Source organism: Sorex araneus, chromosome 3 (genome assembly GCF_027595985.1).
Source record: "Sorex araneus isolate mSorAra2 chromosome 3, mSorAra2.pri, whole genome shotgun sequence".
NCBI classification, from domain to species: domain Eukaryota; kingdom Metazoa; phylum Chordata; class Mammalia; order Eulipotyphla; family Soricidae; genus Sorex; species Sorex araneus.
Window position 1 is genome coordinate 32,784,045 of NC_073304.1, and position 16,908 is coordinate 32,800,952.

General features: G+C 45.1%; 1 protein-coding gene across 1 annotated transcript in view; it reads left to right on the forward strand.

Annotated features, from left to right (window-relative positions):
• The window catches only part of VTI1B (vesicle transport through interaction with t-SNAREs 1B), a 22,879-nt gene continuing 5,971 nt past the window's right edge, over nucleotides 1-16,908 (forward strand). The window contains exons 1-3 of the mRNA XM_004612337.2: nucleotides 1-265; nucleotides 12,993-13,051; nucleotides 15,537-15,728. Of these exons, the coding sequence (XP_004612394.1) occupies nucleotides 151-265; nucleotides 12,993-13,051; nucleotides 15,537-15,728 (366 nt within the window). The 5' untranslated portion in view covers nucleotides 1-150. The remainder of the gene's footprint in view (nucleotides 266-12,992; nucleotides 13,052-15,536; nucleotides 15,729-16,908) is intronic.

The window sequence follows — 16,908 nt, forward strand, 5'->3', positions numbered from 1 at the left end:
CGCCAGGCCCCCCTCGGGGCCCGGAAGCGCCTTGTCGGGAGGGCGGCGGCGGCGGCCGTGATGCCCGCGGGCTGGCGGGGCTGAGCGCCGGGCCGGGAGCGGGCCCCGAGCCCCGGGTGTGGCGTTCGCTGCTCGAGCGCGGCCGGAGCCATGGCCACTTCCGCCGCCTCGTCGGAGCACTTTGAGAAATTGCACGAGATCTTTCGCGGCCTCCATGAAGACCTACGAGGGGTGCCGGAGCGGCTCCTGGGGAGCGCAGGGACAGGTGAGGGGGGGCTGGCCGAGCGGGAGGGGTTGGGGCTGGGGGAAGTAGGGGGCACGTGAGCCCTCACCCTGCCCCGACCCCCTCGGGCTCAGCTCCTTTGCCACACACACGCCCCCGGGGCTAGGCGGGGTCCCGGGACCCCCGCTCCCGCCGCTGTCACTTGGGGTGTCTCCGGGATGGACCTCGGAAGGGCTTGCTTTTGTAGCTGTTGGTGTGTGGTCTTGGGCATTTTTTAATCAATGATAATAAGTGGTCCCGCCCCAGCGCATCATGTTTAAGGTTGGTGAATGCCAGGAGTCAGGATCGTGGCATTCAGCGGTGGTCTTCTTAAGCACTTTCTGATTGCTTGCGCCAGCTTTGCACCCCCTAATTTTAACGGTGGCTGCAGTTTTGCACACGAACGCTTCGAGTATTCAGGGTAAATTGAGTGGAAGACCAGACATGGATGGGTCTTTGCCGCAGAACAAGTAGCTCTTGATAAGGCGGATAAAACTTTTTTCATTGTGCTTACTTAAGGAAAAGGACCTTAAGTGAGTTAGTTCCCCAATGTCACGTGGCTCTGGTGAGAATGACAGTGCTTAGGGCTTAGCCCCCGCTCTGCACTCAGGTATCATTCCTGGGAGTGCTGAGGGAGAGGATGGCAAGCACGTGAAGTTGGAATCTAACCTTTGTCGGCCGCTTGTAAGGGAAGCGCCTTACCTGCTGGACTGTTTCTCCGGCTCTGAGACTGTGTCATTGCAAGAGGTGCTGGTGCTATTGGAAATTCCAGTGGAAAGGTTTACAGGTTCCCTCTCTAGTGGATGCATGGAAGTATGCAAGTAGTAAGAGGCTAAGAGCAATGTAGGGCAAAAGGATGGTGGGGGAAGGCTGGTGGGCAATGCAGTTTCCAGTGGCTGTGCAAGTTCAGTTTGAGGTGACATTTTTGCTGAGGCTTGAATAAGGTAAGGGAGTAAACCTTGAAAAAGCTGTGACAAATGAGTGTCAGGAGGATGAAAGAGCAAACTTCCTTAAGCAGAAATAAGCTTCGTATGTTCAAGGAATAGCAAGAAGGCTGGTGTGTGTGGGAAGGATTGGAGGTGATGGTGGCAGATGCTGCTGGAACACCATAGGCAGGGCCAGATACTGAGAGGCCATGCCTCTAGCCCTGGTGAAAGATTTCCATATTTTAAAAATGCACTGGAGGTTGGAGCAATAGCACAGCGGGTAGGGCGTTTGCCTTGCATGCGGCCGACCAGGTTTGATTCCCAGCATCCCATATGGTCCCCTGAGCACTGCCAGGGGTAATTCCTGAATGCAGAGCCAGGGGTAACCCCTCTGCATCGCTAGGTGTGACCCAAAAAGAAAAAAAAGAAAAATGCACTGGGCTACAGTTAAAGGTGGTTGAGTAACAGAGTGATGGGATCTAATTTACATGGTTGGAAGAACAGGCCATTTTCCAACCTGTTGCTGAATAAAGTTTGCCCTGTTTCTATAAGGCAGAACAGTACAGAAGGACTTTACTGTTTTGTAAAATAGAAAAGCAAGTTTTATTAGTCATTTTCATCTTCTTCTCTTTCATTTCTGCAGAGGACACTCCAAAAGGTGTGAATTTCTACCCATGTACAAAACACTCAACATAAATTGCTGATAACACACTTAATTGTTTAATGGGCAGATAAATATATAGATGTCTACAGATTATAATAAGAATGCCAATATATTTCTTACTCCTAATTCATATTGCTCAGTAAATACTTGTTGAATAAGTTAGATTTGGTGATGATAGTGGTGTGTGTGTGTGGGGGGTCTCCCAAGCAGTGCTCAGGGGCCTCCTTGGCTCATCCAGAGCTGTTCAGGGAACCATGTGGTACTGGGGATTGAGCCCAGCTTGGCTGTATGCAATCCCTGTCCCTTAACCCTTGCACTGTCTGTCCAGCCTCATGAACAAAATTTCATTAAGTCAACCCACTGGCTTCATCTCTGAATCCTTTTTTTTTTTTTCCTTTTTGGGTCATACCCAGAGATGTATGACCCTGGCTTTGCACTCAGGAATTACTCCTAGTGGTGCTTGGGGGACCATATGGGATGCTGGGGGTTGAACCCGGTCAGTTGCTTACAAGGCAGACACCCTACCCCCTGTGCTATCACTCCGGCCCCATAAATCCTTTTTTCTGGTTCTGTTCTGAGACCACTTCGTAAAATTCCCAGATCTTTAATTCCCATTATTTTGTAGGTATTGAATAATGTACTTACCGTAGCTCTTGGGTTTAGCTTACATGTTGTAACTGAATCCGTTGTTGAAAATAGGGGCTGAAGAGATGGCTCAGTGTGTGTGTGCTCTGTGTGCAGAAGGTCTGCTTTAATTCCTGGCGCTGCCTGGAATAACCCTGAGCATAGACTTGGCAGTAGCCCCCAAACATGAGCAGATGGGGCCCCAAATCCCCACCCCTCCAAATTAATTAAATAAAATTACTTAGGGCCTGGGAAAATGGCTTCCAAGGCTAAAATAAATGCTTTACCATATGAGAGACTTGCGTTTGATCCTGATGCTTTATGGTCCTCTGAGTATTGACAGAGTGAGCCCTAATTTTTGCTAGGTATGCTCCCAAATTTAAAAATAGAAAAGCATTTCTTGGGGCTGGAGAAAGAGTACAGGGGTTGAGGTACTTGCCTTGTGTGCAGCAAACCCATTTTGATCCCTGGAACTATATACAGTCTCTTGAGCACCTTTAGGACTGATTCCTGAGCACAGAGCAAGGAGTAAGGCCTGAGCATTGCTGGGATGGCCTAAAAACAAAACAACAAAACATTTCTTGAGGCTTTCTTTTTCTTTCTTTCTTCCTTTCTTCCTTCCTTCCTTCCTTCCTTCCTTCCTTCCTTCCTTCCTTCCTTCCTTTCTTTCTTTCTTTCTTTCTTTCTTTCTTTCTTTCTTTCTTTCTTTCTTTCTTTCTTTCTTTCTTTCTTTCTTTCCTTCCTTCTTTCTTCAAAGATAGTTTTTATTGAATGAGACTTACTTAGAAAGATGTGAGAGGAGAAAAAGAGGTGAAATGTGTTCTAGAGAAATCATGGGCTTCTCCAGAGTGGAAATAAGTGAAGATACAGACAGACAAGCAAGGGAGATTTATGTTCAAGGGAGAACAGGGACTTGAAGATCAAACCTTGAGACTTCTTTTCTTTTTTGCTGTGGCATGGGGTGTCACACCTGGCATTTCTCAGGGGTTACTCCTGGCTCTGCACTCAGGAATTACTCCTGGTGGTGCTCAGGGAACCCTATGGGATGCCAGATCAGACACATGCAAGACAAACCCACCTGCAAGACAAACCCCCCAACTACCCTCTATACTTAACTTATTTGTCTGACAGACACTGTCTTGTACCCTGAGGAGTTCCAGCGGTTCTTGCCTCAAAGGGAGCAGACTCACAACAACAACAAAAAGTGTGATAAATCCTAGATTGAAAAACTTGAGTCCATACCAAAAAAAAGGCTCTGGGAAGCAGAGGTATGTACAAGAGAGACTCTCCCGAAAGAGTACTTGGAACTGAGTGTAGGGACTTGAAGAGAAGTTTGCTAGTCAGGGGGAAATGGAAAGAAGCAATGAAGGAATTAAAAAAAAAAATACTTGCAACTATGACAAGAGGGCAAGTTTTATGTATGGAAGTTGTAATGGTAGACAAGGAGGGTGAGGTACCAGTCATGAGGGGACTTAAGATATCTGATCCATGGGGCTGGAGAGGTAGCTTCAAGGGCTGATCGCAGGCTTTGTCTGCAGCGGCCCCAGGTGCAGTATCTGTGAGATTACCATAGAAATTTTGGGGGAACCTCCCAAGCAGTTCTCAAAGGACTTGGGATCCCTTCCTGAAGATTTTTGACCCACCTGGCCTTTAGTGGCAGCTCAGAGCTTGTCGTGAGGATGTGATGATTTTCTAACCCTGTGGGACTGGGGATTACCTGGGTCAGTGGTGCGGGAGGCCTCCAGGGTTGCACTTGCTGATGCTCAGGAGAGCGTGTGGTGCTGGGGACTCCAACTGGGACTGGGGATGAATGGAGTTCACCACAGGCAAAACCTGTGCCTTCATCCCCGAACCGCCCTTCTCCCCCATACAGCGGGCGTTTTGACAGCATTGATTCAACCAGCCCACATGGAATACTTTTCCATTTGTGTCTTGTTCAACATTTTTCCCCCTCAACGTCAGTTTTTGGTATGTAGGTTATTTTCTTGATTCTGTTCTTAGGAATTTTATTTTTGATGCAATCATATTGGGATTGTTTTCTTAATTAATGGTAGCCGTCATGATACAAAACTCAACAGCTTTTTAAATACTGATTTTGTATTGTTTAACTTCATTAGTTCTGACAGGACTGGAGCAATAGCACCGAGGGTAGGGCGTTTGCCTTGCACGTAGCCGACCTGGGTTCAATTCCTCTGTCCCTCACGGAGAGCCCGGCAAGCTACCAAGAGTATCCTGCCCACACGGCAGAGCCTGGCAAGCTACCCGTGGCATATTCAATATACCAGAAACAGTAACAAGTCTCACAATGGAGATGTTACTGGTGCCTGCTTGAGCAAATTGATGAACAACGGGAGGACAGTGCTACAATTCTGACAGTTTTTTGTTTTTTTTAATGAAATCTTTCGGGTTTTCTATATATCATGTCATTTGAAAATAGTGTCAGTTTTGCTCCCACTGCCCCCACCCCCCGCTTTGATTTGGATGCCTTTTCATTTTTAAATTACTGTAACTAGGAGTAGTTAAGTTAAAGTGGCAGGAGTAGTCATCCTTGTCTTGGTCCTGATCTTAGAGGAAAGCTTTCAGCTTTTCACTATTGAGTGTGATGTTAGCTGTGGGCTTGTCACGTCTGAATGTATGTTGAAGTACATTTCTCTGTACCCACTTCTTTGAAAATTTTTATCTTAAATGGGTGTTGGATTTTTTGTAAAATGCGTTTTCTGAACCACTGGATGATCATATAATAATTTTTGTTTGTCTGGTTTTTGTTTTGGTGATATTCAGGGTTTACTCCTGGCTCTGCGCTCAGGAATCACTACTGGCAGTGCTTTAGGGGACCATACAGGATGCCAGGGATTGAGGTTGGCTGCATGTCCTAGCTCTCTGGCCCTGATCATATGATTTTTATCCTTCATTTTGTTAATTGTTATATCACATTGATCTGTGGATATTGAAACATATAGGCATCCCTAGAATAAATTCTAGTTGTCCATGGTATGTAAACTTTTAAAAATATTGTTGAATTCAGTTTGCTGATATTTTCTTGAATTTTACATCTATGTTCATTAGTGTTATTGGTCTGTAATTTTCTTTTTTTGTGTGTGTGTGGTATTCTTGCCCAGTTTTGATGCTGGGAACTAGGGAATTGCTGATCTTGTAAAATGAGTTTGAGGTTGTTCACTCGGCACACCCAAGGTACTCCACAGATAATGAATGATTCGGTGTAGAAATACTGTGAATTGTTGGAAAGAAAATAATAAATGGTTGATGTTGAAATTTAGTGTTATTTTATGTGTTTTCCCCACATTTCCATAACTTTATAAAAAATTTTTTTAGATCTTTTTTAGAACATTACAAAACAATTCATAATTGAATTTCAGTTATGCAGTATTCCAACACCCATCCTCCACCATGTACATTTCCCAGCCACTATCCCCAGGATCCCTCCCGTCACCCCCACACCCCACCCCCTGCCTGCCTCTTTGGTGGGCACTTTTCTTCTCTCTCTCTCTCACTCACTCTTTCCCTCTCTCTCTCTTCCCCCCTCTCTCCCTTTCTCTCTTCCCCCCCCCTCTCCCTCCCTCCCTCCCTCTCTCTCTCTATCCTTTTGGGCATTGTGGTTTGCAATTTATCAAGAGTATCCCTTACCAGAGCTGGAGCAATAGCACAGCAGGTAGGCTTTTTGCCTTGCACGCGGCCAACCCGGGTTTGATTCCCAGCATCCCATATGGTCCCCTGAGCACCACCAGGAGTAGTTCCTGAGTGCAGAGCCAGGAGTAACCCCTGTGCATCGCCGAGGGTGACCCAAAAAGCAGGGAAAAAAAAATATCCCTTACCTACTTAATCCTCAGATCTTGTCCAGCATGAACATTTTTAAAATGGATAATAATATAATATACCTATTAAAACAATCAAAACAAGATTACCTTCTTAGCAGGATCACAGACAAAGTGTACTATATTTGTAACTTTCTGTGTTGATGGCAGTACTAGCATAGATAGTCATTATCAGCCTATTAGTGCACTGAGCAGCTGTAGCCACAATTTCTAATCTTAGTTTTCCTGCATCTGGAGTCTTTCCAAATACCAAAAAAATGCAGTAAATTCTTACCCATTTAATCCATAAGTGTCTATAATCATTCTGGTTTTGATTCTGTTGTACCTAAAGACATCTGTCCACATGTCTTTTATTATTTCGATTTTTGAGCCACACCCAGCCATGATCAGGACTGACTCTTGGCTCTGTGCTCAGAGAACTATATGAGGTGCTGGGCATTGAACACAACTTTTCATTTTATTCACTTAAATTAATGCTTTTTAATTTAATTTCTTAATTCACTTAAATTTCTTTTTTTTTTTTTTTTGCTTTTTGGGTCACACCCAGCGATGCTCAGGGGTTACTCCTGGCTTTGCACTCAGGAATTACTCCTGGCAGTGCTTGGGGGACCATATGGGATGCCGGGGATCGAACCCGGGTCGGCCACGTGCAAGGCAAACGCCCTACCCGCTGTGCTATCGCTCCGGCCCCAATTCACTTAAATTTCTATACCTATCTGCACATCATCCTGTTATTTAGGGAACCTAGAAAAAATAATCTCTGTGGAGAATGAGCCAATCCTGGTAAATGCCAACTACTTGCTCACTACAGCATTTCAATTTTCCCAATGGTTCATATTTTTGATGCATTTAAAAAAAATTTTTTTACTAAAAATTTATTTTAGGTTTTTTTTTGTTTGTTTGCTTTTTGGGTCACACCTGGCGATGCTCAGGGCTGACTCCTGGCTCTGCATTCTGGAATCACTCCTGGTGGTGCTCAGGGGACCATAAGGGATGCTGGGAATCGAACCTGGGTTGGCCGCATGCAAGGCAAACGCCCTACCCACTGTGCTATCGCTCCAGTCTCTAAAAATTTATTTTACAAACACTGGTAGCTACTATTGATTTCTCTCTATGCATGGCACTTGCTAAGTGCTAGTTATGTGGGGGTTTTTTTTTAGCGTTTTTAAATAACCTTGTATATTTCTAATTTACAGAAAAGGAAATAAAAATCAGGTACTTTCACCATTGCTATGATCTACAAATAGTGTTTACATTCTAGAAATACCACAGTGGGGGCACCCAAGAGCAAGTTAATCACATATTTTAAAGATCCTGGTTAAACAGTTATTTCTACAACACTAAAGTACCAAGAATACACATTCTTGAGCTGGTAATTCAAAGTGCCTTTGTTGAACTTTAAGGTAGGCTTTTTCTAGCTCGCTCTCAGAGCTGGCTGCTTCTACTTTATTCCACGTTCAGAACTTAGTGCCACCAGCTTACCCGCAGTCATTGTCAAGTGGGACACACAGACAGATGTGACTGGTTACGGAAGGTGTGTGGGGATGGGAATAGTGTGATTCTTGTTTCTGTTATCCATTCTACCTGGTTTGCAGACGTCCTGCTATTTTGTAGCTGATTGGAGTGTTAATTCAAACTTCCTAAAAACAGTAAGTGGTATAGGGGTGTGGACATGACTCCAGGTGGGTTCTGTGACTCCAGGTGGGTTCTGTGACTCCAGGTGGGTTCTCTGACTCCAGGTGGGGTCTCTGACTCCAGGTGGGTTCTCTGACTCCAGGTTCTGTTTCCAGAATCTCAGGACACTTTCCCCTGCACCACAACCAGATGGGGATATCCACAGCCACACAAATTTAAGAGATCTGATTTTGTTTTGGGGTCACATCTGCCACTGCTTGGGGAAGGGAACCGTTTGGTGCTTGGGGGAGCTTGCGCTGCTGGGGATCAAACCCAGTGTTCCTTGCATGCATTCTCAATGAATTCCCTTTGAACCATCTGCCCTGAGATTTATTTGCTTAGACAAATTTTACCCGCTGCTATTTCCTAGGAACACAGAAATACCCCTCAATGCGATAATGTACAGAAGCACTGGGTTGGGAGCAGGCAGATTTGCATTCTACTAGTTGAGACGCAAGTTTCTCCTCTTTTGACCTTGTCCCCAGGCACCTGGTTTCTTTTTAGGCTCTAGTTTGCTCACTGTAAAATGAGGAAGTTGGATTGGATGATCTCTGAGGTCCCTCCCTCCCTCCCTCCCTCCCTCCCTCCCTCCCTCCCTCCCTCCCTTCCTCCCTCCCTCCCTCCCTTCCTTCCTTCCTTCCTTCCTTCCTTCCTTCCTTCCTTCCTTCCTTCCTCCTTCCTTCCTTCCTTCCTTCTCTTTCTTGGTTTTAGGGCCACATATGAAGATACTCAGGGTTTACTCTGGCTTTGCACTCAAAAATTACTCCTGGCAATGCTCAGGGGACCATATTGGATGCCATGAGTCTAACCCAGATTGGCAACATGCAAGGCAAGCACTTTCTGTGCTATCTCTCTGACCTCCAACTCTAAGGACCAGTGGCTTCACAATTCTATGACCAAAGCCTAACGCAACAGCAGTTGATACTTTTCTGTTGGATAGGGTTCATTTTTGAACCTTTAAATACCTATATCCTTTGCTTCATCGTTAGGAATGATTTGAATTTTTTTATTTATTTTTTGTTTGTTTGTTTGTTTTTGCTTTTTGGGTCACACCCGGCAATGCACAGGGGTCATTCCTGGCTCATGCACTCAGGAATTACCCCTGGCGATGCTCAGGGGACCATATGGGATGCTGGGATTTGAACCCGGGTCGGCCGCGTGTGAAGCAAACGCCCTACCCGCTGTGCTATCACTCCAATCCCGATTTGAATTTTTTTAGAAAAACAACTATCTCCTACCCCCTTCGACTGGAAGGTTCAGGTATGTGATTTCACATGGCTGACCCTTGTTTTGTTCCCCAGCACCACACAGGAGTGAGCCCTGACTGAGCACTGCCATGTGAGGTCTAAAAGCCAAAAACTATAAATTAAAAAAAAAAAAATTTAGAATGATTAATCTTAGGCCTCCAAAGCAGTATTCCTCAACTTCTGCGATTCTCCCTTCTGACATTGTTTCAGTCTTACTCCCGTCCTACTGGTTGGCCCTCTAGTCTCATGCAGTGGCCCCCGTTTATGCAGTTTTCACCTGTGGCCCCCTTGGATTATCCTGGTACCCCTAGGGGACCATAATGGTCTCTGGTCAAAAACACTGCCTTAAAGAATCACATATGTTGAAGTTCTTAAAACTTAACTTTTGTGGGGGTGGAGGCGGGTGGGCAGACCCAAAGATGCTCAGGTACTGTTCTTGGCTCCTCTCAGGAGTGGCCCTGTCAGTGCTTGGGAGACCCTCTGTGGAATTAAGGATTCAAATTGGGGTCAGCCCCCTGCAGGGCAAGTGCCTTCCCTCCTGAACTGTCTCTCTGACCCTTAAACCTGTTTCAGGAGGAGCATATTTCATTACGGGCTGGAGAGATGGCGCCATGGGCTGAGCACATGCTTTGTGTGCAGGGTTTCCATGTACAATCTCTGGCCCTGCACGGTCCCCCAAGCATGCCAGGAGTGACCCCCAAGTACAGAATTAGGAGTAGTTCCCAAACATCCATCATTGGGTGTAGCTCAAAAAACAAACTCATAACAGTAAAAAAAAAAAAAAAAAAAAAAGATATTTTAGCTGTCGAGTCTAGTTTCTTAAACAGTGGGTCACAACCTCATATGAGGTAGCTTTAAAAAATTGTCATAAAATGGGGCTGGAGCAATAGCACAGCAGGTAGGGCATTTGCATTGCATGCAGCCGACTTCACTTCAATTCCCCCGAGTTCGATTCCCTCGAGCTCCACCAGGAGTAATTCATGGGTGCATGAGCCAGGAGTAACCCCTGTGTCTTGCTAGGTGTGACTCAAAAAGGGGAAAAAATAGTTGACATAAAATAAATTTATAGTTATCAGTAAATGTTTGATTTGTATACCTATGTTATGTACTCATACTCCTGGTGTCACATAAAAACTTCAGGTTAAAAGGGGTCATGCATAGAAAGTTGGATTTTTGGGTTTGAGCTTTTTGGTTTTTTTTGGGGGGGCGGCCATACCTGGCAGTGCTGTCTAACTCCTGGGTCTGCACTCAGAGATCACTCCTGGCAGCGTTCAAGGGATCATGTGTAGTGCCAGGGATTGAAAGCAGGCTGACAAAAGGCAAGGCAAACATCCTATGCATCATGCTATCTCTCTGGCCCTGAAAATGTGTTTTTCTTGTTTTTGTTTTTGTTTTATTTTGTTTTGAGGGTGTCACACCTGGCAGTGCTTAGGACTTAACTCCGGGCTCTGTACCCCAGGCCACTCCTGACAGTTTTTGGAGTACCATATGCGGTTCTGGGGATGGAACCAGAGACTGCCACATGTGAGGACTTAGCCCTTATACTCCCTCTCCAGTGTTTGAGTGGAGAAAGTCTAAGTAGCCCCTGCAATGGAGAACTCCTAGGAGAAAGTATGTCTTACGAATCAGGTAGACAGAGTAGTATTCTAACGCCCAAAGTGGACAGAACAGCAGCATTGGGCTGGGAAGTTTGGGAAAGGAGCTACACTCTGTGGGCGCCCTCTCCTCTGTCTTCCTTAGGGAGCCATTTTCTTTCCATCATTCTCGAATCGGCCTCTAAGAGATTTTCATACCTTCCGACAAAGGAAGGATCAAGGGCACTTGATGACGAGCAGTTGTAGAGGAATCTGATCGAGGCAGGGAACACGCTTCTGTGCAGGATACGTCTTGTGTCTCACTTGGCTCAGAAGGGAGTGTGCTGGGTGTGGAGCCGTGCCTCTTCTGAAGGGTGACAGCGTGCAGCACTTTGGTGGCAGCTTATCACAAGACATCATGGTGGTTGCTACATGGAAGTGGTTATTCTTTTTCTCCTCTTTTTTTTTCCCCAAGGTGCCAGAGATGGCAGTGATCATTCTTAATTTCAAGTATCACTTGACTGCTGGTGATGGAGAACTAATCCTGCCTCAGAGACAGTAACAGCTGCTTTGGTTTTTGTTTCTGTTACTTCTCACCGTTGTGGATAGACACATGTCATTGACCATGATGAATTTTTTTTTCTTTCTTTAAAAAAAAAAATCCTGAAATCCTGGGTTGTGAGCAGTGAAGAAAAAGAAATAGTTTATCTGTAGTGCCCTGTGTTGATTAAGGGGTGTCACCTGACAATGGGGCATAATAAAGGCTACATTGCCATTTGCTCTTTCAGGTGCTTGCAACATCTGAGGAGTACACTGAGGGTTTACAGCCATGGCACATGAAAAAAAGAATCTCCCAATTATGGGGGATCTTGCTCTTGAGTTGAGAACTTAGGATGTACAGGGGTTAAGTGTTTCTTTTAGGTTTTTTTTTTTTTTTGGTGGTGGTGGGCACACCTAGTGATGTGATGCTTAGGGGTTACACCTGGCTCTGCACACAGGAGTCACTCCTTGCTTTCAGGTGGACGACCCAAATTTGATCCCCAGCACCCTGTATATTCCCCCGAGTACTGCCAAAATAATAAAAAAAAACAACCATGGCAAAAGACATTATTTAAGAAACATGTACCAAGTCATGCAGACTCTCAGCAAGCAGAGTTAGGGGGGTTGAATTTTCGGGAAAGCAGTGGGTAAGGATTAATATAGGGAATTGAGGGCCAGAGAGAGAACACAGCAGGTAAGATGCTTGTCTTGCACACAGCCGACCCAGGTTTGATCCTCAGCATCCCTATGGTTCTCCGAGCACCAACAGGAATGATCTCTGAGTGCAGAGCCAGAAATAACCCCTGATCATTGCCGGGTGTGGCCCCCAAACAAGTATAGAGAATGGATTCATGGGGAGCAGGAGGTGGGGGTAAAGGGGCATACAGAGAGTTCAGAATTGAAATCAGAATTGGTAAACATGACAGTTGATGAGTGGAGATAGTGGGAGCCAGAGATTAATTTATTTCTGTATTTCTTTAGTGTTTCTTTTAGTGTTTTTTTTTTTTAGGGGGGGTGGCACAGTGAGCACACCCAGTGATGTGATGCTTAAGGGTTACACCTGGCTCTGCACACAGGAATCACTCCTGGAAGTGCTCAGGGGACCAAATGGGATGTCAGGGATTGAACATGAGTCAGCTGCGTGTAAGGCAAGAACCCTACCTGTTTTTCTATCTCTCTAGCCTGCTAGTTTTTTTTTTTTAATTTTGTTTTGATTTGTGGGCACACACAGCTGTGCTCAGGGCTTACTCTTGGCTGGGAACACGTCTGGCACGGCTCAGGAAACCACATGAGGTGCTGGTGATCAACCTGGGTTGGCCACATACAAGGCTAGTGCCCTTTCCACTGTAATATGGCTCTGGCCCTGCAGTCTTTCTTGGTAGAGACACTGTTGGCCTTTCAGGTCACTTCATTGTTACGCAGGACTATTTCAGACAGGTATTCTTAACATGAAGTGCCCATCATAATAGTACCTTCATTCTCCCTCACCCCCTCAGCCATTGTGATAGCTAGTTCTTAATCATTTCTAAATGTCTTTTAGGGCTGTTTCCTTACTCAAGGAGGAATGGGAAGTTTATTTTAAGCAGAGGGAATGATTTCTATAAATGTATGGAAGGAGGATCAAGCGTTTGAATTTTGCCTTTTCCAGAAGAGAAGAAAAAGTTGATAAGAGATTTTGATGAAAAGCAACAGGAAGCAAATGAAACGGTAAGTATTGGGGTGGAAGGGTGGCAGGGGTGGGAAGTTTCTTGGAGCTACTGGTTGGTTTTTTTTTTTAGGAGTAACCTTTGGGACTGGAGAAGTAGTACAGTGGGTAGGGTTCTTGCCTTGCATGCTGCTGAACAGGGTTTGACCCCTGGCACTGCTAAGCTCTGCCAGGAGTAAGCCCTCACACCACTGCGTGTGGTCCCAAAACAAAACAAACGAAACCCCCCAGAAGTAATCATTATAACTTGATCATAGATTAACTGCTCTCTTCTGCTAAACCTTGTTATTACTGTTGTGGTTTTTTTTTTTTTTTGAGCCCTAACCAAGGTGCTCAGTGTTTAGTGCTGACTCTGTGTTTGCGGGGGTCATGTAGTGCTGGGGACCAACCCAGATCTCCTGCATGGAAAGTATGTGCCCCAGCCCAGTGAGTTATGGCTTCCGCTCCTGTCTGTTGATCTTGATGCAGAAATAGTTGCCCTAGTTTTTGTCTATCCTAGGCAGACTGAAAGAAAAGGCTGGTTTTTGGTTTTGTTTTGCTTTGGGGCCACACCTGGCAATGCTCAGGGGTAACTCCTGGCTTTGCACTCAGGAATTACTCCTAGTGGTACTCCTGGGATGCTGGGGATTGAACCAAGTCAGGTGCTTTTAAGGCAAATGCCCTACATGTACTGTCGCTGTGACCCCAGAAAGGCTGTTTATTTAGCCAGAAAAATTATTTTGGGAGGATATCCCATATAAATCTCAGAAGTTAAGATTGTTTTATTTTCTCTTACTTCTCCTCCTCCTCCTCTTCTTCCTCTTCTTCCTCTTCCTCCTTTTCTTCTGCTTCTCTTTCTTCTCCTCTTCCTTCTCTTCCTCCTCCTCTTCCTCTTTTTTTTTTTCTTTTTGGGTCACACCCAGCGATGCTCAGGGGTTACTCCTGGCTTTGCACTCAGGAATTACTCCTGGCGGTGCTTGGAGGACCATATGGGATGCCGGGGATCGAACCTGGGTCGGCCGCGTGCAAGGCAAACACCCTACCTGCTGTGCTATCGCTCCGGCCCCTCCTCTTCCTCTTTTTCCTCCTTTTCCTCTTCCTCCTCCTTTTTCTTCTGCTGCTTCTCCTCTTCCTTCTCTTCCTCCTGCTCTTCCTCCTCCTCTTCCTCTTCCTCTTTTTCCTCCTCCTCTTCCTCTTCTTCCTCTTCCTGTTCCTCTTCTTCTTCTTGGACCATACTATGGAAACTCCTTCATAAAGGACCACTAGGAACTTTAATTCCTGTGTGATGTTTGGGATATATTCATAATATGTCAAATAGTCTCTTCTCTTTGATTAGTATCTTATTAGCATTTTCCAAGTGCTCCTCCTGATGGGGAGATAAACAGTTGAGTTTCAGAAAAAAAGAGGAAGAGAGAATCTTGCTAGACCCTATAATTTTTTGTTCAGTAAATCAGAGTAGCAACATTAGTCCACTTTTTAAAGTAATGTCACAGGAGGGCTGGAGCGATAGCACAGCGAGTAGGGCGTTTGCCTTGCACGCAGCTGACCTGGGTTTGATTCCCAGCATCCCATATGGTCCCCTGAGCACCGCCAGGAGTTAATTCCTGAGTGCATGAGCCAGGAGTAACCCCTGTGCATTGCCAGGTGTGACCCAAAAAGCCAAAAAAAAAAAAAAAAAAGAAATTTCATCTTCTTTCAAAGAGAATTTTTCTCAAGTTTTTCTTTTTTCAATTAAGGCTGCCCAAGAAATAATGCATGGGTAGTATTAATGCATGATACTTCCCACGTATTACATAAACATAGACATATTTATATGACAACTAGGTCTTCATTACCTGTCTATAGAAATGACAGTTCGTTGGTTCTGATTCTGTTGATTGGATAGATGACTCTTAAGATAGAGCCCTCAGTAAAGCCTATCAGTGATTTTCTTGTATCCAGTCTGTAAATAGCCTCATAAAACAATGTTTCACTTTTTAGTCATTTTGCCTGGGCCTTCCATTTAAGTATTTTACTTTTCCTAGACGTGGTTATGATGATCATGCCAGCTTCCAATCATCTTCCCACAGGTTTATCCCAACATAGTATAAAATATTGCACACCCTGTCTCAGATCACTCTACCTATAGGTCTTACTGTGACTGCATATTTTCTACAGCCATTACTGATACCGTTAATAAGTATTTATAAAATATTTAAACTTTTTTTTATTTGAAATCTCTGCCATAGCCATAGATTTCATCAACTCATACTTTAGTTTTGGGCCCATCTTCATGTGCTGCTCCTGGTTCTGGCAAGCGCCGTTCCGCTATACTATCTCCCCAGCTCTATGTCTCACTTTTAACACTTATAAGTGCTCGGTAGGCAATATGCCAGCTACTATTTCGAGAAATGAACATGGTCTGGAACCCTGCCCTCTTGGGATTGTCTTTGTTTTGTCTGGTCCAAACTGGGCATTTGCCCAGATAAGAGAACTTGGCTATATTCTTTCTACTTTCTGCCTTCCTAGCTGGCAGAGATGGAGGAGGAACTACGCTACGCACCCCTGTCTTTCCGCAATCCTATGATGTCTAAACTTCGAAACTATCGGAAAGACCTTGCGAAACTCCATCGGGAAGTGAGAAGCACACCGTTGACGGCTACACCCGGGGGCCGAGGAGACATGAAGTATGGCACATACACAATAGAGAATGAGCACATGGTAAGCATCAGCTGGGCTCTGTGTGTGCTGTGTGATTTGTATAGTGGATAGTGTTTCCCTTAAGAGACTGATACAAATGTGCTGCTTGTGCCCACATGGCCAAGCACATGTGGTACTTGAGCACACGTGTCACCAGCATCTCCCCTCTTGATATGTGTACGGAGAAGCCCACGTTCTCTCCTGAATGCATTTCTCTCTTTCACTTAAAAAAAATAATAATGAGAAATTGGTACAAGAATTAACCAGATTGGGGGCCAAAGTGATGACATAGATAGGGCACTTGCCTTTCACGTGGCCCACCTGGTTCAGTCCCTAGTACCACATATGGTCCCCCAAGCTCAGCCAGGAGTGATCCCTGAACAGTCAGGATAAACCCTGTACCCTCCCCCCTCAAAAAAAAAAAAATAGGGGCTGGGTAGGGCATTTGCCTTGCACGTGGCCGACCCGGGTTCGATTCCCAACATCCCATATGGTCCCCCAAGCACCGCCAGGAGTAATCCCTGAGTGCATAAGCCAGGAGTAACCCCTGTGCATCGCCAGGTGTGACCCAAAAAGAAAAAAAAAATTAACCATATTATGTAGTAGTTTACATCCAGTTCATATTAGGCTAAATGTTTCTTTTTTTCCTACCTCCCTTTTTCCTATGACAAGTTCCCTTTTGCCCTTTTTGTACTCTCCACTGCTCTATCTTGTATAGATTTTTCTGAACATTTCTTTGCATACCTCATGAAAGGTTTTGGTAGACAGTTGGTATACTGGACTGTTTTTAAATTTTCCTGTCCTCCCCTCTTCCCTTGGCTGGTGCTATTATTGTGGAGACAGGGATTGCACACTTGGTGCTTAACAAAGGATTTGGTGCTTAATATCCAGCCTTGGTACTTACTGAGGTTTGCACTCCTTTCATTGTGATGTTTGCACATGTGCTTTTTGTGTTGTCATGGGAGGTCACACTCTTAGTTAAGGCAAAAAAAGTTATGGCTGTGGCACTTGCTGGGTTAGTCGCACTTTCTGGCTTGACACTCACATCTTCTTTTAGCTCTAGTGCTTACTGGGTGGTCACACTTTTTTTCTTTCTTTCTTTTTTGACTTTTTGGGTCATACCAGCAATGATCAAGGGTCACTCTTGGTTTTACACTCAGGAATTTCTCCTGTCGGTGCTTGGGGGACCATATGGGATGCC